This window comes from Piliocolobus tephrosceles, chromosome 7 (genome assembly GCF_002776525.5).
Source record: "Piliocolobus tephrosceles isolate RC106 chromosome 7, ASM277652v3, whole genome shotgun sequence".
In the NCBI taxonomy this organism is placed as follows: Eukaryota; Metazoa; Chordata; class Mammalia; order Primates; family Cercopithecidae; genus Piliocolobus; species Piliocolobus tephrosceles.
The window spans coordinates 8,405,738-8,428,707 of NC_045440.1; the positions used below are offsets into that span (position 1 = coordinate 8,405,738).

The window sequence follows — 22,970 nt, forward strand, 5'->3', positions numbered from 1 at the left end:
TTCTAACGTTAACAATACAATTAATTTCTGTGGAGAAAGACAGTGGTAACTTTCAAAACAATTGTCAGCCTTATGTAACAAAATTGCATCTATAAATGTGTTACGATCTTCCTCAAATTATGTCTGCATTCTCGTCTTCCTTTTGCCTTCACACATGGGAATTTTCATAGAAATTGGTTTAGTTCTGTTTTTGTCTTTCCCAGAACATTTTTTCATGTCTCCCCTGGCTTCTGTGAGACATCCATTTGTTTTCGTACTGATGCTGATGTGCTTCAAATCTTCAGGAGCTGGGGTTGAGCTGGCTCTCCTTCTCCTAGCTGGCCAGTTCCTTCTGCTTGGTGTCATTAACAACTAGAATTGCTGTGACTTTGCTCGGGGGAGTGTTTGCTTTTCCATGCTCTAGAGCAGCTGAGCTCTGTGTCTGATTTTGCTGTGTTATTGTTTCACTGAAGGTTAACATTTAAATAAAATATAAATTTCATTTCAACTGGAAGTGGTCATTGATCCAGCATTTCACTGTTTCAGATCTAACTGGCTTCTTTTAAGGACTCCATGTGGAAAAAATCTAGTTCTCCAATGAATCAATGTCCATGCAAGACAGAAAGTGAGGGCTGATGTGACTAGGGGATGGCGGTGGCTTCCAGGCATTCATATCTCCCCCTCTGGTTGATAACCCTTCTGGGTGTCTCGTTACCACATGGAATTATTCTAGGATATTAAAACAGTCACCTTTGAGTAATTCCTTGGTAGTCTCAATTCAGTTAGTTCTGTTTGCATATAGATAAAAACTTGTCCATTGCTACCCCTCATTTGATACTGTACAGTAAAGGAAAAATAAATCTTCACTGTCCTATATTAATCCGGATTACAGAATTTGCCTTTTTGAAGGATATTTATAAATAGAGTTTGGGCCTATTTAGTATAATTGTAAGGAAATGAATGGAAATACTGAGATGATTTAACAGAACAATTTGAGCAATACATTAATCAATAATTGTGCATTATTATTTTACTTATCCATTTAGACTGCCCCTTATTCAAAGAGAAATGGTTAGAATGGTTTTCTTAGACATGTGAACTTGAAGATTAAGCAGATTTGACAAAATCATGTCCCCAAGCAAAGCATATGATTGTCATATTAACTGAAAAAATTGTGGAAATAGTTGTAATGGACCCGTGTTACTTTCTCAAATTTCCTATAATACTGTTCATTTGGAATATAGTTAAGGGTCGATGGAAAAATGTAGGCAGTATGGCTATCTCCTTGAAAATCCACATGTCAGTTTCCACTGTAAGCAAAGCTACCTTAACAAAACAAAACAAAACCATCATCAACAGAACCTCTCCTTTTCAGTAAATAAATTAGGGGAGGAAGCATCGTCTGAAAATTGGTATTCATCACAAATTACATAAGGGAACTGTAGGGCTATGCCAGAATATTTAGGTGTTTTTCTTTAATGGATGTTGTCGGTATGGGTGTCTCTATGGGAGATGTGCCAATACAAAGTGGTTTAACTGGAAGGATGTACTCATTTGTTTTATTTTATCTTTTTACTTAAGCTATATCCTGCGGACACCCAGGGGTCCCTGCCAATGCCGTCCTAACTGGAGAGCTGTTTACATACGGCGCCATCGTGCGCTACTCATGCAGAGGGAGCCAGAGTCTCATAGGCAATGACACGAGAGTGTGCCAGGAAGACAGTCACTGGAGCGGGGCACTGCCCCACTGCACAGGTAAAGGGCCTACAGGTGAACTGACAGAATTACAGGCGTCAAATAACCTTTCCAATAATGATTTCAGATAACGATGATTTACAGTTATTGGAAATGCTGTATAATTATACATCTCTTTGAAATGATTATCATTCCATTTCTAGCCAAATACGACTCTCTTATAGATATTGTCTTCATCTTTACCATAATCGTTAGACACCATCACTTTAAATGTTCTCCTCCAGGATTCTCGGGAGTGTCTGGATCTCATTTGTGAGGAAACTGGCTGGCCCTGCCTCCGTGTGTCCCTTTTTGCTCTTTATTCTTTTTTATGTGTTTAATTTTCCCCACCTCTATCATCATTAACCACATGGGTCCTCTTTGAAAAAAAATTATCTTTATTTTTTTCATGAATGTTTCTTAAACAATTAAAATTCAGTGAACCAGCAACTCTCTGGATACAATTCTGAAGAATTAAACCTCTCATTTGCCTTTTTTTTTTTTTTTTTTTTACATTCCCAGTTTACCTAAAGCCCTGCTTTCCTTTTGCTCTCTGTACCTACCTTTTCAGTGAAGATTTGATGCATTTACCATTCCCAGCATTTTCCACCTTCCAAAGGAAATGTCATTTATTCTCACAACCATATTTGAATAGGCTATTGTGAATTTAGTAACACAGGAGCAACATCCTAAATTCTTTCATTTTTAGGGCTATCACAAAGAAATTATTTCTTACAAGATTGCCAGAATGTTGTGTAACCATAATTCATGTCAAACATAAATTTCAACAACTTTTCATTATCTGTAAATGTAACAGCTCTGCTTAAAACAAGTCTAACACAATTATGCATTGCCATATGTGTTTATTTTCAATAGGAAATAATCCTGGATTCTGTGGTGACCCGGGGACCCCAGCACATGGGTCTCGGCTTGGGGATGAATTTAAGACAAAGAGTCTTCTCCGCTTCTCCTGTGAAATGGGGCACCAGCTGAGGGGCTCCCCTGAACGCACGTGTTTGCTCAATGGGTCATGGTCAGGACTGCAGCCGGTGTGCGAGGGTGAGTAGCCACAAGCCTTAAGGTCTACCTTGAAAGTTAAAACCACACAACTCATTCTAAAATGGCTGGCAAAATTCTACAAAAATTATAAGGATTTGTACTATTATACAGTTAATTCTTTCTCCCCCAATATTTGTGAAAGCATCATCAGAAATCATGACTGGGTGCGTGAAGGTATTCCGAGTGTCCACAGGTCCCATCACACAGATGCTTGTTGTTTGAAAGTTCATAACATGAAAGCTTCTAATCTTCTCCCAGTGGTAATCTGTATGTGGTGTTGTCAGCGTTTTCTAGATCCTGGCGGTGAGTGAGTGGGGTTCCAGAGCAGCAAGTAGGACCAATGCAGATCACTGATGGGAATTTCTGCTGTCTGGAAGCAGGCTTCATTCACACGTCATTTCCAATCTATTGGTGGTCCATGTGTGGAGCACTCTATTTCACAGGAATCTGGGGTTATATTCTATGAACTATTTTGGAGTGGGTCTACTTGATTCTAATGTTTGAGAAGCATCGCAGGAAGTGGTGGTATGCTCCAGTAATGACAGTAAGAATTGCCACGGACACGTTATAGACACCGCACTGTGTATCAGAAATGTAGCCTCAAGCAATGTGAACTAAGAGGTGATGGTAACCATGTACTCAGTGTTCAAAACCCGATTTAGAATTCAGACAGATAGGACTGTAAATGTTAGGAATTCTTCACAAGCAAACTTCTCAATTACATTTTGAGTCTAAAAAGTTTATCCAAATTAATTCCATATGTATTTTTGTATGTATGAAACACTTTCCATATAACTTGACCAACTTGAGTAAGCTCACATACACACTGTCATTATGAGAAATTAACTCAAGTTTCCTTAATCTTCATTTTTTGTACTTGACTATCCTGTCTCCACTTCTGCCTTTATTGTATCATACATGCTATATAGATAAATAGAAATAAAATATGTATATGATCTATCTATATTATAAACCTATGTAGCATTAATTTCATATATAAAATAATGCTACATATGAATATATGAACAATTGTGCATATATTTGCATATTTATATATATTTGTCCATACATAGTGCATGTATTTATTCTCAAAGACTATTTTCAACTATATATGTGTATATATGCATATAATATAGGCATACACATATGTGCAAACAAACATGATAATCCAAGATAATGTTTTACTCTGAATTGCCTCTTCACAATCAAAGTAATGTAAATCTTAAGACTAGGCCCTACAAAAGTTGTCTTAGGTCAAATATCACCGATTAGTAGTGAGAAATGGTTACCCGTAGTCATGAATTGCAGGATCATACTTTTGTTATTGACTAAAGTATGACACTATAAATTGATATACATTTTTTAATCAAATGCAAATTTTTTCAGTTCCCTCTCATCTTGTAGAGATTTCAGTATTAAACTTCACACATGAGGGCAGTTTTCTCACCAGATAAAAAACCAGAGTGTTTTCTGCTCTATCATATAGTACTTTACGTAAGCAATCCTATGGGATAAACCATTATCACCAATATTTTAACAAGGAGATCTTCTATGCTTCCTGATATGAGGCACTGAAAAGAGACATTGTCATGTCTTTGGTATTGCCACTGAAATGCATAACCTGAATCGAATCCTGAGGCAGCAGCAATAAAAACCCCCAAAACCCTAGGGGCATGCAACAAATCCGCTTGCCTGTGCTCATGAAGAAACGTCAAGTTCAGAAAAGACACATTCTGAGCGCTTCTTTCAGATGTAAGAGACTTGATACATGCAATGTGTGGTCTTGGATTAGGTCCTACACTGAGCAAAACAGAGTTATGAGAGGCGTTACTGAAATAGTAGAATCTGACCCTGAGATGATCTAGGTGGTGAACTAACACAGGACCTTAAGGCGACTATTAAAAATATGTTCAAGAGCTTGAAGTAAATTAGATGATGGATGTGTATGAGACAACATTGCATCAAAGTTACATTTCATGCTTTTAAAAATTGTATTATGGTTATGTAAGAGAATGCCTTTGTTCTTAGGAAATACATACTGATCTATTTAACGCTAAAGAGTCATCATGTCTGTAACTTACACTCAAATGCTTTAGAATATACGTATTTAGAGAGAAAGAGAGAGAAAAAGTGAGCAAAATGTACACAGTTGGTGAATCTGACTAAAAGGTGTATAAGAGTGGCTTATGATATTTTTGTGAAGTTTGTTTAATCCTGTAATTATAACAAAGTGTGGTGTTACACAAATGTTGCCAATGAATTAAAACAATTTCCATAGTAAAATTTCAACGTTTCTATTAAATCACACTTAACAGTAGCTTAACGTATCTGTAGCGTTTATCATTCAGGACTTTGGAAAAGCACCATGGTTTGTGAATTGTGACATTTTGTCTTTAGACCTGATTCTTTGTAGTGATCACAGCATCTTGGTTCTGGGTCTTACTTCTCCTTTGTTTGAGAACAGAGAGGCTGAAAGATCAATCATCGGTAGTATTTTAATTGAGATTTAAAATATTTCCTCAATAGTTACAAAGAGGGCTGGATGTCAATAAGTGAATGCTGGAATAATTATTCAGACTTTATAGATAGAATATGATGCTGATGGAAACCAGAACTGTCCTTCTGTTTTCAAGAAGACTCAATGCAATCATTGAGCCTAAACCCTGGTTTGCAGGCTGAACTTGGTGTGTGAAGAGCAGAGACTCTGACACTCCCAGAAAGTGGAATATAAAATATTCTATCAAAGATGACCATTCACCTGAGATTGTACATTCAACATCATGTTTACCGCCAGTATTTCAGTTTTGAAATCTTAAAAGATGAACAAAATTATGACAGTTGAGGGTGAGCAATGTCTTTCCTTAGAAATCTCTCCCCTCATAGTGGCTATGAAGGCACACTATGAGTTCTAGTCCAGCAAAGCACACATCAGTCAATTTATTTGAATGAGAGCTTAATTGTGTTTCACTTCCCAATCCATCTAACTCAGGCAGTGCGGAATATTTTTAAAATTTTATTTTGCTTTCTAAAGTTAGAAATTTATACTTCTATGAAAAAAATTGGAAACTTAGCCCTTAAAAGCTGCATACACAAATAAGTTATAAAATGTTGCAATGCTGAAAATATTTCTCAAATATGCCATGCTCCACAAAATTGACTGCTTCTAAAACTGCATTATATGATACAGACATCATGGGAAGCTGAATAAGCCCACTGCAATATATGTTACACCCAATAAGGCAACAAATTATGTATAAAAATCATAAAATCAGTGACTGAGCACACACACACACCAGCAAAAATTTGAAATACATTTTGGAGAATCTGTAGCTTTTCATTTTGTTCCTTGTGTGTTATCATAGGTCCAAATCACTGAAGTGTGAGTTACTGTCAATGAAAAAGGATGTAACCAGTGGTTGCATGTCCAGGAAGCGTCGTTTCTATGACTAGCTATGACTTGACTAATCCCCTAGTTAAGATTATTTCAAACCTGATGAAATTATGTCCTCTAAACCTGTCAAAAAGTTAGATACAAAAAGTTAGATAAATAGAATACATTGTAAAGAGGAGGAGGAAATTGTAATTCAAAATGAAACATCTTTTAAAATTCTTCAACTCAAAGAATTTATATTGCAGATATATTTCCTTCACATTAAGTCAAATTTGCTTTTGTTAGCCATCTAGTCTTTTAATCATAGGTTCAAACTTAACATTTCAAAATGGATCTATCTCGTGAAGTTACATTATATACTAAAATATTTAGTTTAAGCTGTATTAGGGAACTCTTAATTCCCTTTCAGATGAAATTATGATAAAGCTACATTTTACTCAAGAAGTAAGAAAGTGGTGATGACAAAAATAACAATAGCATAAGCTACAAGCTAACTCGTGACCACTAATACATCAGACCTCACGCTAGGTATTGTATATATAGCGTGGGTGATTTTGTAACAGCTGGGAATAAGTATTTTTATAATACTCGTTTTATGGTTAAAGGCACTACATCTAAGGAATTTAAATTGATTGCTCAGGTTTATTTAACTTGCATGAGCAAATATTCGCATCTATTTAACTCAATTTAACAGCAATTTTTTCTCATGTAAAATGAACAGTACTATTTGTAAAAAAAAAAAAAAAGTATATTTAAAATAAGCTTAATGTTATTATATACTGAGTTAAAGAAAATTATGTTTTAGCTGAAGAAGTCACATTAACAAAACGTACTTTTTATAAAGTACATTTCAAAAGAAAATAAACTCAGGAAAGAGAAAATATGGCAAAGTTTAAACTTGCAGGTTAATTCATGGTTCTTCTTCCAGTTTATTTTTCCTCTTCTAATTTATTTTTCTTTTGTCTCCTTGAAATTTAATCTATTGTTTTGTTTTAGTCTTAATCCTCTCATAATTTTACCTAATTGCATTGATATAAAAGCAGATATGTTGACATTGCCTTCTAGTCATTTTCGTAGTTATAACCATGAGTGAAAGTGGGTTTTGTCAGCCAGAAAAACAGAAAGAAAAAAACTCATCATGAATTTTACTTTACACAGTACAATATTTGAGGGGACTTTCCCAATATTAGGACAGCACTATGATAGTACTCATTCATTGACAATATTAGCAAACTAACTAACACTTTAGATTGCTTACAAAGCAAATGGAGTATTTTTCATCAGTTATTTGATTCATTTGGGTATTGGTTCTACATAGGTGGCTTTTGAAGATTTGGACATACAATTGAATAGCAAATATAATTACAATGTTACAATAACATCAGTGTCCTCTTTTGGTTTGTTAAACTATAAATTGGACCAAACTCAATCCCTTTCTGTGACAGGCTTTCTGTAAGCACATCTACACAGTACCTGTTGCACAGTAAGTGATGAATATATGTTTGTTGAATGAACAATATATATATGTTGGATAGTCCAACCCTTAATTATTGCAATATGAAATTTTAATATATAATATAGTTATCAAAAAACTTTCAAGTTTTAGAGAGCCTTAAATATTATCTACTTCTGGATTGGTAAATATATCCCAATTCATATGCCAACCAGGGAACTACTAATAGATCTGTGTTAGAAAGGGTTGGAAGTCACACCATGAGCAATCAGAGAAGAGGGCCGTGATTGAATACTTCCATCTGCCATTGGCACAGGACCAGGAAGCACCAGCATGTGCACTTTGTATTGTTTTTTCAAACAAGATCCAGTTCAACCTGAGCACAAGTGCATTCTTTCTATGTAGTAAGAAGGGTAGTCTCTTGACTCCCAGTACAGTGACTTCTCTGTGCTGAGCAAATTTTGCAGGATGTTTTCTTCCATGTTTTTTAAGAAAAATATATCTTTGTTCTCCAGGCCAGATTTGAAACTGGATCAATTAAATGTGCAAAAGTGTTTTTAAATATTTTGATCAGCTCAGAGGCAGTCTCATGATATATATTCTTGTTATTAAAACCAGCCAAGGGTCACATCCTTTATTTACCTGCCTATTGTATATTATTGCAACAGTGCTAAGGAGAAAATGTAGCAACCTTTCTGGTAAATAGGCTCCACTAAAAAAGGCCAAAAAAATTATAGATTGAAATGTTCACCCTGAAGGATACCCAGCAGTAGCCGAGGTTGCTTTTGTTTACTGACCAAAAGAGCCTAAAAAATAGTCAGAGTGTAGACCTGTTGCACTGACCATTGTTAATTGAGGTCTTATTGCCTGTATGTGGCATTAGAAGCCCTTTGAGAGAAATGTAAAGTTGAATCATGTCAAAGCCAATTAACACAGCTACTATTAGATCTGGTAATATTGAGGACATCATTTTACAAAGCAGTTCAAGTGCAGCCATTCATATTTCTGAGGCATTCTTTATTTTCCAAAGTGAATTCTCCTGGAGATGTAAAATAGGACCTGAATTGCCTAGATTTTAAAAACACAGTGATTACATGAAGGAAGATGCTTCTGTGTTGCTAATATCGTAGATATTCTTTTTTGAAAATCAGAACAATTCTGTCATGACATTAAAAACATTCAATCCTCAAATAGCAAGGCTACTAAAAATATTCAATCCCTGAATAACAAGGCCTTGAACTTTTGGTGCTTTAACTCGTGTTTTAATTTGTTTAGAAGTAATTCACTTTAGAAAAGATGAATTGAAAGGTTATTTTTATATTTGTAGCTAATCAATAAAATAAACATGTGAGTCACAGTAAGACATATGTTAAGGAACTTCCATAGGATTATGTGCTGTGGGTTTGTAATAAATGTGTAGTCTATTGCATTGATACCCATTGGTCTCCTGTTTGCCATTTTCATCCTGGGTCACTCGCTGTGTGTGTTGTTCTTGTCTGCCTAACAGCTGTGTCCTGTGGCAATCCTGGCACACCCACCAACGGAATGATCGTCAGTAGTGATGGCATTCTGTTCTCCAGCTCGGTCATCTATGCCTGCTGGGAAGGCTACAAGACTTCAGGGCTCATGACGCGGCATTGCACAGCCAATGGGACCTGGACAGGCACTGCTCCCGACTGCACAAGTGAGTAACCAGACATCGTGGTAGACTCATTACTGTGAAATTCGCTCCACTGCGGGGGAAAAACAAAACTGACTTCAAGGTGTTATAGTTTTTTATTTTTAATTCATAGAGGAAAAAAAGGAAAACTATGTGTGATATTGTGACTCTATTTCTTAGGTACTTTAAGATTTTTTCCACTTTCTTATTTGTATGGCTGAAGCTCCTTTAAAAGGCCAGTTGGGTCGAACATTGTAAAATTGAGACCAAAAAAAAGTCAAGACTTTGTCGTCTGCAGACCATTGGGTCTGCAGAGAAAGAAGAAATGTCTTTGGTTCTCTGACTGCAGGCTTCATCTTTCTGATTATACACCATGCCTAATTAGGGGCTAGTCAAGGGGTGGAAGGCAGCATCTGACAGCCAGCTGCCAACAGAATAGAAATCAGTGATTCTCAAAATACAAGTGTTCCTTCTGACAGCGGGTCAGTGAAATCATCAAACAGAGGGTAGTATTGCTTTATTAATTCACTGCTTAACCGCTTTGAATAGCAGTTCAAAGAGAGTATCTTGACTAGAAAGGGTGACTAATTCCTTTCATGATAAATGAATTTCTCTGATTCTTTCCCGCTACCTGTTTATTAGTTATAAGTTGTGGGGATCCAGGGACACTAGCAAATGGCATCCAGTTTGGGACCGACTTCACCTTCAACCAGACTGTGAGCTATCAGTGTAACCCTGGCTATCTCATGGAACCGGTCACATCCGCCACTATTCGCTGTACCAAAGACGGCACATGGAATCAGAGCAAACCTGTCTGCAAAGGTTTGTGCTGTGACTCTTTGGATTTTACAGATATGTGAAGAAGTCTTTATATTGAATTGTGCTTTGTTTAATTTTGCAAGCATTTATGTAGCCCTTCTAGGGGCTAGGAATTCTTAAACACCAATTTGCAACTATTAAGTCACTTTATTTTTATAATACATTAATCTCAGTTTTACGGATGGAAAAACGAAGTCACAGAGAGGTCGAGGAAAAGGCTCAGGATCACAAACCAGGAACTGGAGATGTCAGGGTTCAGTGATGGTCATGCCACCCTGGAGTCTGTGTGTGAACCCCAGTGCTTTGCTGTCCTGGGTAAACCTGTGACCCTGGCTGAGTGAGGTGTTCATGGCATGGCGAATCTAACTGTAGGAATTTAGAGGCAGGTTGGAGAGACAAACCAATCACCTGGTAATGGCAAAGTACTGGTAGAGAGTGTTAGCACCATGATGTTTCATGGGGTTTGGTTGCTGAGACTGAAGATGACACTCACCAAGAAGGCAGGAAGAGGTTTACGACTTATGTGACTGGACCATCTGGGCGAATCAAGACAGGCTCAAGCCCATCAAGGTGGCTTCAGCAAAGTAGAGTGAGTGAGCAGGCTGGGCTCTTACAGTGACCAGGGAGTAGGGCTGAGTGAGGGCTGTGCAAGGGCCAGGGATGTGCATGGTGATGGTTTATTTACCAGAAGCAAAGAAGAACTATGCAGACTTTCTTATCGGCTGGTGAAGAGGAAGGACAAGAAGAAGAGGGGGAGAGAGGGGCTTGAAAGCTCTCGGTGGTCAAACATAAGAGGGTGGCATTCTCCTCTTTATTAGACTAGGAACAAATAAAATACTGAGAGAGGGAGAGCTAGAACACTCAGTAGCTTAACGGAGAAGGTATCATCTTCCGCAGGCTCTGCAAGACAGATGGTTAAATGTGACAGAGGCTTAAATGTGACCTGGATGCTCAAAAATACTGCTTTCTCTCTCTTCTGACATGGGCGTGTTTTTGGGCCATCCTGCTTTCCTCTCCCAGTAGAGTCAAAGGATCTCATTGCCTTCCCTTCTTTATATCGTAACTCTTAATACTACCCCTGTTATACGGCAGACCCTAAATGAATGTTGAATGAAATGCACTAAGTGGTGTTGGCAGTGTTCAGGTCAAATGGTCATGATGGAAATGGCCGATAAAATAACACTTCACGCATGGTTTTGTGGATGTTTATCCTCTTTCTGGTACCCGTTGTGTTTATAACAATGTCATGGCCAGCAAGGCCCTACCAGATGGAACCTCTTTCTCTCTGTGTCCCTCCTGGAACTTGTCGCCTCCCATTCCCCCATGTAGCTCAGGTCTCTCCCAACTGGGGCCTCCCCCTTGACATTCCCTTGGGCCAGAACGCGCCTTTCCCCAGCCCTCGATCTGGGGTCTCAGGAAGGATTTGTTGAACGAGTGAACAGATCAGTAGAAGGTGAAATGGTGAGAGGAGGCCCCATTTCCAACTTGTGGGTGTGCAAGTGTGATTTGCGTGTGTTGGCATGTCTCTCTCACATGAGAAGGCATGAGCCTGAACACGCAAAATGCTGGTGGTTATTCTCTTGTAATGCCTTCTGCTGCCTACAGGGTCACTTGGAAACTTCCATTCATTTCCAAAATTAGGGAAGCTTTTATATCTTCGGAGAAGAAGGATTTTAGACAGTGGTTTTTGGATTTTTGCCCCCTGGGGTGCATTTTAGTACAATTTCTGCAGTGGGGCAGGTGGATCTGTGGGGACATCGCCCTCGGGGAAATCCTCGCTAGAAACCCTGTTCTTGCTTCTCAGCCCCGTAAAGTAGACATCAGGCTCCAAGGCGGTGATGAAACACTTGTGAATGGTATTTTACAGAATCTTCTTTAACTGTGTAGGCATTTCTAAAAAAATATATTCAGTAAATAGATGGACCGACTGTGTCTTTTGGAAACTATATGCCATCTTTAAATAAAAAATACAGATGGCCGGAAAAATTCTTACCATCTGTGCCTATAAATTTTGTGTCATCTGACCAAATCCTCATTCGAGTTGTCCTTGGGAACCATCATAAAAAGACACAAATTAAACAAGAACGTTTCTTCCTTTCTTGGCCTTGTATATATTGAGAATATCATGTTCAATCCTGTTTTCTTTTACAGTGTTATATGTTTTGACTTGACTTTGCTTTTATATACTTGATCTATATTAATGAAGAAATATTCTAAAAAAAGATTTATTATTCGGATGTACTGTCTTCTTTGGCAATTCTTTTATTATTTGTTTTTAAAGAAACCTATGTAGATGTCATTTGTAATTCAGGTAAAATTAAAATGTGAATCGTTTGAACATCGCAGCTGCAGCGGGAGCTCCGGAATGTTGATCTTGTTTGTTCTTTGGAAAACAGCCGTGCTGTGTCCTCAGCCGCCACCCGTGCAGAATGGAACAGTGGAGGGAACTGATTTCCGCTGGGGCTCCAGCATAAGTTACAGCTGCGTGGACGGTTACCAGCTCTCTCACTCTGCCATCCTCTCCTGTGAAGGTCGCGGGGTATGGAAAGGAGAGGTCCCCCAGTGCCTGCGTAAGTTCTACAGGAGAATTTGTTCCACCCACTATAGGTCTGCAACAGGGACGGATAATCAGGGCACATCCTAAGGTTACAATCTGAGGACCTTCCTGGTGGGTAGTTATAGCCCTAAAATACACAAAAACTCAAACTTGAGACTGTGTTGTCTAAGGGCAGAGTCTCTTTTTTGAGACAGGGCCTCACTCTATTGCCCAGGATGGAGCGCAGTGGTTCAGTCATAGCTCACTGCAGCCTCAATCTCTCGGGCTCAAGCCATCCTTTCACCTCAGCCTCCCAAGTAGCTGGGACTAGAGGTGTATGCTGCCATGCCCAGCTAATTTTTGTACTTTTTGTAGACATGAGGTTTCACCATATTGCCCAGGCTGGTCTCGAACTCCTGAGCTCAAGCCTGCCTCCACCTCCCAAAGTGTTGGGATAACAGGTGTGAGCCACCGTGCCTGGCCTCCTTTTAGTCTTTTTCTTGTTTAATAGTTAAAGCTAAAGATTTAACAGAAACTAGTTACCAAGCTCAATTGGTTAAGCTGATCCAGTGACACTGAAGGCTGACTTCTTCCTGATTATCTTCCATAGCTGTGTTCTGTGGAGACCCTGGCATCCCCGCCGAAGGGCGACTCAGTGGGAAAAGTTTCACCTATAAGTCCGAAGTCTTCTTCCAGTGCAAATCTCCATTTATACTCGTGGGATCTTCGAGAAGAATCTGCCAAGCCGACGGCATGTGGAGCGGCGTACAACCTGCATGCATTGGTAATAATTATAATACTGCCCTGGTGATATTTGGGGGTATTTGGGGGATGAGGACATTTCATTCTGAAATTGGGTCATTGGTGATTATATAGATAGTGTTCCCGTAGATAATTTTCTGTAAAGGTAATATTCTTTGCACTGAATAGGATTGCACACTAATCAGCTAAACTGATGTGCTGCCTCTTTTAAGTCATTCAAGCTATGTTTGGAGTTTAAGTCAGAAGTCTGCTAAAGTAGCTACTAGACTTTGTTTTCTGACCTCAGTGGCTGTCTCTGCTGTCTACCTTAACTGCCAATTGCATTGTTTTGTAGCTACTAGACTTTGTTTTCTGACCTCAGTGGCTGTCTCTGCTGTCTACCTTAACTGCCAATTGCATTGTTTTGGGGAAAGGTGCAGTTAGGAACATTCTCTAAAGCAGCCCTCACCAGAGAGACAGTCTTGCTATTGTTTTATTGCTGCAGAGTCAAGTTTTATCACTGTGTTAATTTTGTTCATTGAGATTTACTAAGCAGAATAATGGGTGTTCTACAAGTTTTTAGTAAAAAAGTAACTATTAGTCTTGATTATTTTCTAAGAAATTGAATGGTATAAAATAAGGATAGTATTAAAGAAATATTGTCACTGAAGCATTTTTTTCTAATTATAGGAATATTTGCTGTCATTGGATTTAAACTATTGCCATATAGTAGCTATCTCTACACTAAAAATATTTTTCTTCCCCCTAGTAGGTTAGTTGCTCTAGATAACAAGTTTTAAGAAGTTATCTATTTTGTTTTTCTACTGGCCACTGTAGAGCAGCAAAGAAGAGAGCTGAAGTGCCACTGGGTTACCCAAGTCCTACCTTTTTTGAAAAATGTCACTCTTGGTTTTCCATATGCTTCGATTTTGAAGCATTAAATATATTTATCATTTTGAAATGTTGAGGAAAATTAAAGAAATTCAGAATAATGTTTAATTAAAGAAATTCAGAATAATGTAATGGGTAACCAAATGAGATGGCCATTAATTGAATCCTAATAAACAAAAAGATAGTGATCGATCACTATTGAAGATAGTATGTCATTGACCAAACAAATATATTTCTATAGAAAAAAAAGCCAGAGAATGGAAAAAAATGTACTTATTCTTATATAAAAAGAACATACTGAACTACTTAAAGTCTAAAAGTTAACATCTAAAGAAGGTGTCTTGAAGAGAAGATAAAAGTAGCAATTTAATTTTTAACTTTCCTGAAAAACATCTTGCACATTTCTCAAAACAAAATTTTCTCTATTTCATGAGGCCTTTCAGTAAAAGCTGTTAGAGTTCCCACAATAACTCTATCTGGTGCCCTGTTTTCTTTTTAAATCACAAATTTCAGATCCTGCTCATAACACCTGCCCAGACCCTGGTACGCCACACTTTGGAATACAGAATAGCTCCAGAGGCTATGAGGTAGTTCATTACGAATTTACTATGTTTTCTTTCTGGAAATATAAAATATATTTGTTACCTAAACATATATGAGTGCTTTTTTATATCGTACCTTGTTCATGTTGTATTCACCTGAATAAAATTCATTCAAAGGGGATTTCTACATGTGTTTTCAACTGTCAAAATCAGTGTGTACTAGATAATACTTACTAGTATCTTACTATCTAATAATGGAATGATGCATAATTTCAAATAGAAATTAACATAGCAACTGTTATGTTAATTTCTACTTGAAATCATGCATGCTTCTATTATTTGTTAAACTCACATGGCAATTCTCAAATTGGGGTAACTTGTCACTGATAAGCTACCCATAAAAGGTTCACACTTTGGGACTGGATATAGTCGGGAAATAATATTAAATTCCAGAGACAGAAACAGGAGAAAATGTACGTTAGCCCCGTAGTCTAAACTTACTTGTGAAATTAGTTCTCCATATGAGCTTTGAAGTTCTATGAATTATTAACATACTAAATATCACTTTGGAACGTTCATTTGACTTTTAATAAAATGAGCATTACCACTTCAGTGAATGTTGGAGAAATACCTAAAAGTGGAAGGTAATGAAGCTTGAAATAAAATGTTTTAACCATCTTAAGTACTGCCATAACTTCATCGTTCTCTGCTTGCATGACTTTGAAAACAAAAGTTAAATATCTATTTTACCTTCAAGTTAGGGATCTCATCAATTAAGAATAAAAAACCATCTTCCTCAGCCACTTTCTCCATCTCTCATGAGCACAAAAATATTCCCATTTTTCTCGCTCTGACACACAGTGGCCATTTCCTTGTAGCTCTTTTGCACCCTACAGTGGAAATCCTTACAGACATAATAGAAAACTAACTCTAGCACGTTTTCTATTATGTCTCAAACATTGCCTTAAACTTCAAGTAAATACTTTCAGGTACATAAATATTGAATGCCAAATTGTCAAGGAATATTGGAAAATACTATATATGGTTGTCGCTCTCACTGATTCACTATGAAAAATAAAATTTTGATCACCATTGCTTTGAGCAAGTCTTCACTTGCCTATGTACAACTTATAGTAATTAAAAGTTGATGATGACTATATTTAGCAACATAGCAATATATAGTTATCATATAACACTAACAGGGTTGGATAAATCCTTCACCCTCCTTATAACCAATCAGTTACACTAACGTGAATAATAGATTTTATCCAACAGCAGGATATACTGATAAGGAGTTCAGACACCATCTTTTAAGGACATGATTGAGACCGTGAGATGCAGCTCTCCCCAAATGTTTTTTTTTTTTTCTTCCTTTATTAGGAATATTTTAATGTAACCGATGAGATTTTTGTCTGTTTTCTTTAGCACCATATGCTGAAACATTACTTACACAAAGTGAACCATGTCAGTGTGAAATGTCCCCGTGTTAGGCTATGTGAATCATGCAGCTTAAATGACGAGCTCCCATTCTCCAGCCAGGCGTGTCCCCGAATCCCATAGCTCCAGGGTTAGTGTATGATAATCAATTTAGAGTGGCTTGGTATATTCTGCTAAAAAATTATTTTTATTGAGAAGGAGACTCTATTTTCTTTCTGCCAGTAAGTGATACAGGTTGTCCACGACTTTCCTGACAATGTCAGCATGTTTACCAGGAGGTCTGTTCGGAACTGCAAACATGCTTGCACGGAGAGTTGATGGACACCATTCCTGACAGAGAGGAAATGTACTGGGAGCAGCGGCTCACGTCTGTAATTCCAGCACTTTGGGAGGCCCCGGCAGGAGAATCACTTGAGGCTAGGAGTTTGAGAACAGTGTGGGCAACATAGCAAGACCCTATTTCTACAAAGAATACAAAAAATCAGCTGGGTGTGTTAAGGTGCACCTGTAGTCACAGCTACTCAGAAGGCTCAGATGGGAAGACCACTTGAGCCCTGAAGGTCAAGAATGCAATGAGCTATGATTGCACCACTGTGCTCTATACTCTGGGCAACAGAGAGAGGCCCTGACTCTAAAGTTTAAATCAATCGTCAATCAATCAGGAGTAACTGAGTCAACCCTTTCCCATCATTGAATCTTAAATTAGCTATCGATTTGACATTTATCAAATTCGCACTTTTCTTTGTAAATTCCTACTTCCACTGTATCAAGTGCTAGAAGCAGCATTTTTTTCCTTCTGATATCCTTTCTCACTATTCAATGTACCAACTATTTTCTTGCATTTTACTTCTCGTTATTTTCCCAGAATCCCAATGAGGGAGGTATGGGCTTACTCCTGTGAGAAGGCAGACACAGGGACTGAAATAACTGGTTAAATTTCTCAGAGCAAGAAACACATGGGGTATTCAATCTTTGGACTCTAACTTGGTACACTTATGTGCCCTCGTTAAGTCAAGCTTTAAAGAAACAATGTGGTCCCAAGCCAAGCTGTCATGAGTGCAAACCCGCCTTCCCTGGGGGCTGCTTCCCTCTCCCTTTGTACGTGGGTCATACTGGCCTCATGCTGCGGATACGCAGGAGCATGGACGATCTTTGGTGCCCCTCAACACATGGACCAGAGCTCATGCTCTAAAAAGATATTTACAGATCACAGGAATCTGCCCCTTGAGGCACCTCTAGTTAAATTAGGAACACAGACAGGTAAATAAATATACAGGCAATTCCAGGATGTCGTAGTAAGTGGCGCAGATAATATCTGATGTTGGGGAAATGCATTTGAGCAGCACGTGATTCATTCTTGGAAGATCAGAGAAGAATCTGCAGAGGATGTGCAGTTTAAGCAAAGTACAGAGAATTAAGTGGGGGTTAGCTTTGTGAAGACCTGGTGAGGAAGATGCCCCAGACACGCAGACAACAGTAAATAGTTTGTACAGTTTGACGCGTAAGAAAGACAGAGTTTTGGCAGCCTCTGTATGAGCAGGAGTTGACCAGTCCCCTAGGAGTGCTAACAGAAGTAATTTTCTAATAAATGCCAATTGTTTAAAATGTGAGTGGCAGGAAAAAAAAAATGAAAAAGGAAATAATTATTATAAACAAAAAAGAACTCTAAAACCGAAAAGGCATAACTTCTTTACTCAAACAGCCTTCTAAATTTTCAAAATTCACAAAGATCTTACACTATTCATTGAGCAGTCCACATTGTGTGTAACACTGTAACATGCAGTTATAATGTGCACGTTGATTTAGACAATGGCTCGACATTAACATGAAAAATTGCTGCTATACTTTTACCCTGGCATGTACTTTCAAGTATCACCAGTTGATACTTCAAATATTCCCTTGGCCTCTGAGGCTAGTGTTGGATTTCCTCTCTAGGTTGGAAGCACGGTTTTTTTCAGGTGCAGAAAAGGCTACCATATTCAAGGTTCCACGACTCGCACCTGCCTTGCCAATTTAACATGGAGTGGGATACAGACCGAATGTATACGTAAGTGTGATTTCTTCCACCACAATCCTAAGTAAACTATTTGTTGTGAATGTCCTAGGAGTGTTTACCACTAAGGGAAATAATAAGAAATTGTTTTTAATTCCCCAATCCTAAACTTTGGATGTCCTCAAAGTTTGGTTCCCTAGAACTGGCAACCTAAGCATTTGGCTGGACACTGGGCTGTGAAGTCAGTTCTCAAGTCCCACCCTTGACTTGAACCAGAGACTCTGGAGGGACCCGGGGAGGAGAGAAGGGGAACAGTTTAGTTTAACAAGCACTCCAGGAGATTCCAAGGCACAGTAAAGTCTGAGAAACTGCTTGAAACCAAAGATAAATGAATAACATTATACTGAACATTCTTAGAGGGAAAACGTGTTTGTACATGCTATTATTCTTCTAGGATATTTGCATCAAATTACTAAAGAGAGGGTCAACTGAATAATGTCATATGTCAGAGTCTAAGTAGAAGTGTTTAAAAGATTATTCTCGCTATAATTAGGAAGTATATATGAATTGATTATTCAAATACATACTTAAGGATCGCATTTTGTGACTTAATCATGAGAATTAGGAAAAATATATGGATGGGTAGTACATGAATTATTCATTTCACTCACTCTCAATTTAGTGAAATACAGTGTCTCTTTCTTACTATATTAAAAATAAAACATTAGTAGAATGTTATAAAAACATCTTAATACTATATAAGACGTGATTTTTGGGTGTGTTTATTTTAAAACTATCATCTCTGCTCTAAATCACTACTCAAATTATATGTTGATAGTATATGTACATATATATGTATGTACATGCACTCGTACATATATGCATATGTTTATATACAATATGGAGTTTGATAATATCAGGTACTGGTTATGGTTACTCATTAGTGAAACAGTGACAATACTCTGTACAATTTTAAACTTATAAACTTGTTTTATAATAATATGCCAATCCTTATGGCATATATGCAAACTTTATAAGGAATGGAGTGGTTTGAGATACAGAGTATATGTTATAATCTCATTTATTCCTAAATTATATTTTAAAGAAAATAAGTATCTATAATATATTAAGTTTCTAAATACACATGAAATTTTTACCAAAATTGTTAATGAAATTGAATAATAAACTTGCTAGTTTCCACCAGAACAAAATCAAGGCATATCTAAATATTCACCAGTCTGTATAATTTGTAAGACTGGGCTTTTAGGGATCTTTAACATATTTATTTTAGTAGTATAGCAGAAGTGTTTTTTTATTTCAAAGCTATGATGTCTACTCTAAATCCTTGCGCATAATTACCTATGTATAAATATACATAGGATGGGTGTAGTGGCTCATGCCTGTAATCCTGGTACTTTGGGAGGTCAACACAGGAGGACAGCTTGAGGTCAGGAGTTCTAGCACAGACTGGACAATATAGCAAGACTTCATCTCTACCAAAAACATGACATATATATGTGTAATATATATGTATGACTGACTGCATAACAATTTCCAAACTGTTGTGGTCTATTCATTTCTCTAGACACATGTGCTGACTTTACAGTAAACAAAGTCTCAGTGTTTCCTAATGTTGTTTCAGCTCATGCCTGCAGACAGCCAGAAACCCCAGCGCATGCAGATGTAAGAGCCATCGATCTTCCTACTTTCGGCTACACCTTAGTGTACACTTGCCATCCAGGCTTTTTCCTCGCAGGTGGATCTGAGCACAGAACCTGTAAAGCAGACATGAAATGGACAGGAAAGTCGCCTGTGTGTAAAAGTAAGTTATTGATCAAGGAGTGGCATACTTTTCCAAAGAGCAAGGGAAAGGATCGGCTGCCCATCAGGCTAGTGTCCATGTGAGAAACCCATAAGTAAGAGCTTGAGGCTGCAGCATCGCCACCTGCCTCAGTCCTGCTTCATGTGCGTGAGCTGTGTGCGTGAACGTGTGTATCCTCAGTGTTTGATGCAACGGTGGCAGAGCTAAGCGGATGTATAGTACCATTAGTATGCAATTAGTACATAATACAATCATTGGATTATTTTAAGCCAAAAAAGAAAAGCTATTTGGTTAAAGCATTCAGAATTAAAAGGAAAATAATACTCGGTATATTTTCAGGAAAAGTAGTTATCTTAGAGATGAAAATGAATAACTATCACCAAGTATCCGAGAATATATATGTGGTTATTTTTAAGACCACATGCTGTTTGTGGTAAAATCTAAGTTTATGTGTCCCTGACATTGGTTCTGCTTTGTAAAATTACAAAAGCAATTCACATAGAAACGATCCATTGATTACCAATTTGTGTGTTTACAAGTGAGAATCATCATCCTGGGTCAGCTTTGATGATAGCTAAACTTTCGGGCTCTCCCCTGTATGTAATTTATAAATCCATGGAGTCTAAACAGCATAAACCAAAAATGATGGAATGTGAGAAAGTCAGTGACTTTAGGTTTCATTTCCTGGAACCTATTTATAGTTCTCATATCAGGGATTTTAGAGAGACTTTTGTTTCCCTTGCCCTTCCCTGTTAGAAATAGAAGAATGAAAACTTTTAAAATGGTGATTCGTAGTTTGATATAAAACTGTGAAGGCTAAGAAATCATTATTTAAATCTAACTTGATCGACCAAAATGAACATTCTGTAATGGAAATAATTTTGAATTTTTCAATAGTAATGTATAAATTCATTGATTTGGGTAGGGTATTGGACAATCAGAGGGACTATAACATCGTGGTTATTTGGTTACTTCGTATGTGGCAGGGTATTCCAAGGAGGATATGAGAAATGTCATAGAAGCCACCCTCCTTTGCAAGGCTCTCTGTTGTAGCACTTTCAATGGAAATATGCGTAGATAGATGTACATTGATTTTTCATCCTTAAACTCTGCTTTCCCACAAACACCAAGAATATTCTGCTGTAAAGACGTGGGTTTAAAATGTATATGTATAAGGTATTCATATTTTGTACATTTAAAAACTCTGGAGAAGGAAAATTGCTTCAATTTGACATTTTTTCAAACTTACTCAAAAATGTTTTTTTAAAAAATGATAATTTGTCTTTTTACTTGTAGGTAAAGGAGTGAGAGAAGTTAATGAAACAGTTACTAAAACTCCAGGTTTGTATACCAGAACAGTTATAGATTTCAATCAAATAAAGTGATTTGTTCTCTACTCTGCACAATGAAACAATTCTCAACATTTAAATTTCTGAATCCATTAGTCCATGACAAAGTTAATGTTTCAATTATTTAAAACACTAAGCCTACATAGAATTCTGTTTGTTTCACAACAATGGTTTGTTAATGAAATAACATTACTTCACTTAAAAAGAAAACCTTTGGTGTTATCACACACTGTTTCATTCAAACGTGCCTTCGGCGTTTGGCAGGGAGAAATGAAAACACTGATCATTCCATGTGGTATAATGGAGAGCCTTATAAAGAGGGTTGCGACTTTTTTCCTCCAAATGAGGAAGCTCATATCAGTGAGGCATTTTTACAGCGTAAGTTCTTAATGCAAACAGTTCAAATATGGAGCCCGATTTTTTCCAAGTATCTCCATTCATTCAGGCATCCTTTGCCTTCTAAGATGTTAATTATAGTTTTTTTGTTGTATGTGGTGCCTTTTGCCAAATGCATTATGTAGCAAATTGCAAAAATGCAGTCCTATTTCCCGAGGAAAGTTTTCACTATACAAAATCATCTGGCATGTTCTATCTGTTTTGTCCTATTTCCCGAGGAAAATTTTCACTATACAAAATCATCTGGCGTGTTCTGTGTTTTAAATTTAAATTATATTTAAATAACAAAATGAATCCCAAATTATATTAAGTTGGGTATTTTGTTGTTGTTGTTGTTGTTTTATCAGAAAGAGAAATCCCTTGTAAATATATAAGGTCACTTGACTAGTACTTTATTCAGGTTTTAACACTTTTTTTTGGGCATAAGCTCTATTTTAGAATCAAACATGGAAAGAGTATTTGTAATGCTATTGTCAGGATGCTGTGTTACACACTTAATTCTTAGACAAAGAAAAATGTGCCAATATGACTAAAGGAATTTCTCCAATCTGCGTAATAAAGAATATAAAATATTTTAAAATCTTTCTAGACTATTTTATTTAAATATTACCTAAAAATCACATACAGAAGTCAAAGCTTTTTATCCAGGCAACATTTTCTTCAATGGAAGAAAGCACAGTCTCTTTTTGTTATTATCGTTGTGTGTGTCTTTTGTTTCTTTTATTTGCTTATTTTGTGTTTAAGATACTGAAATCTCTATACACTCCTTTTGTAGGTGCAAACATTATTATCAATATTGCTTTTCTTATGCTCTTGGAAGGGAAGTGCTAATAGAATGTGATTCTTCATCAACATGGTACATTCTAGTACGTCTCAGCTATGTGGCTTCTGCATTATACTGCAGGCTGCCAGCAACAAGTGAAATTATAAAGACCCAGAAAGATGACCTCTACCACATGACTCGTGGTGCTATTTTAATACACAGAAGCCACTTCTAAGACACTGGTTGTATCTTACCCTACCCAGCCAAGCCTGGCCCATTCCTGTGAAACTTCAACAGGATTACCTTAAGTGAATGCTTGGACAAGTGGTTTAGTAACTTCAGAAGAGCATATAACTTCTAATTAGGGAAAACATTTTTATGTACTTCAAAGGCTATTTTAGTAAT

The 22,970-nt window shown here is 37.3% G+C and overlaps 1 protein-coding gene across 1 annotated transcript in view; it reads left to right on the forward strand.

The window, feature by feature from the left end:
- The window catches only part of CSMD1 (CUB and Sushi multiple domains 1), a 2,063,566-nt gene that overhangs the window by 2,021,426 nt on the left and 19,170 nt on the right, over positions 1 to 22,970 (forward strand). Inside the window, exons 55-64 of the mRNA XM_026453909.1 lie at positions 1,561 to 1,734; positions 2,590 to 2,772; positions 9,124 to 9,300; positions 9,919 to 10,098; positions 12,492 to 12,665; positions 13,242 to 13,415; positions 14,777 to 14,850; positions 18,178 to 18,289; positions 19,878 to 20,057; positions 21,354 to 21,398. Coding sequence (XP_026309694.1) covers positions 1,561 to 1,734; positions 2,590 to 2,772; positions 9,124 to 9,300; positions 9,919 to 10,098; positions 12,492 to 12,665; positions 13,242 to 13,415; positions 14,777 to 14,850; positions 18,178 to 18,289; positions 19,878 to 20,057; positions 21,354 to 21,398 — 1,473 coding nt within the window. The remainder of the gene's footprint in view (positions 1 to 1,560; positions 1,735 to 2,589; positions 2,773 to 9,123; positions 9,301 to 9,918; positions 10,099 to 12,491; positions 12,666 to 13,241; positions 13,416 to 14,776; positions 14,851 to 18,177; positions 18,290 to 19,877; positions 20,058 to 21,353; positions 21,399 to 22,970) is intronic.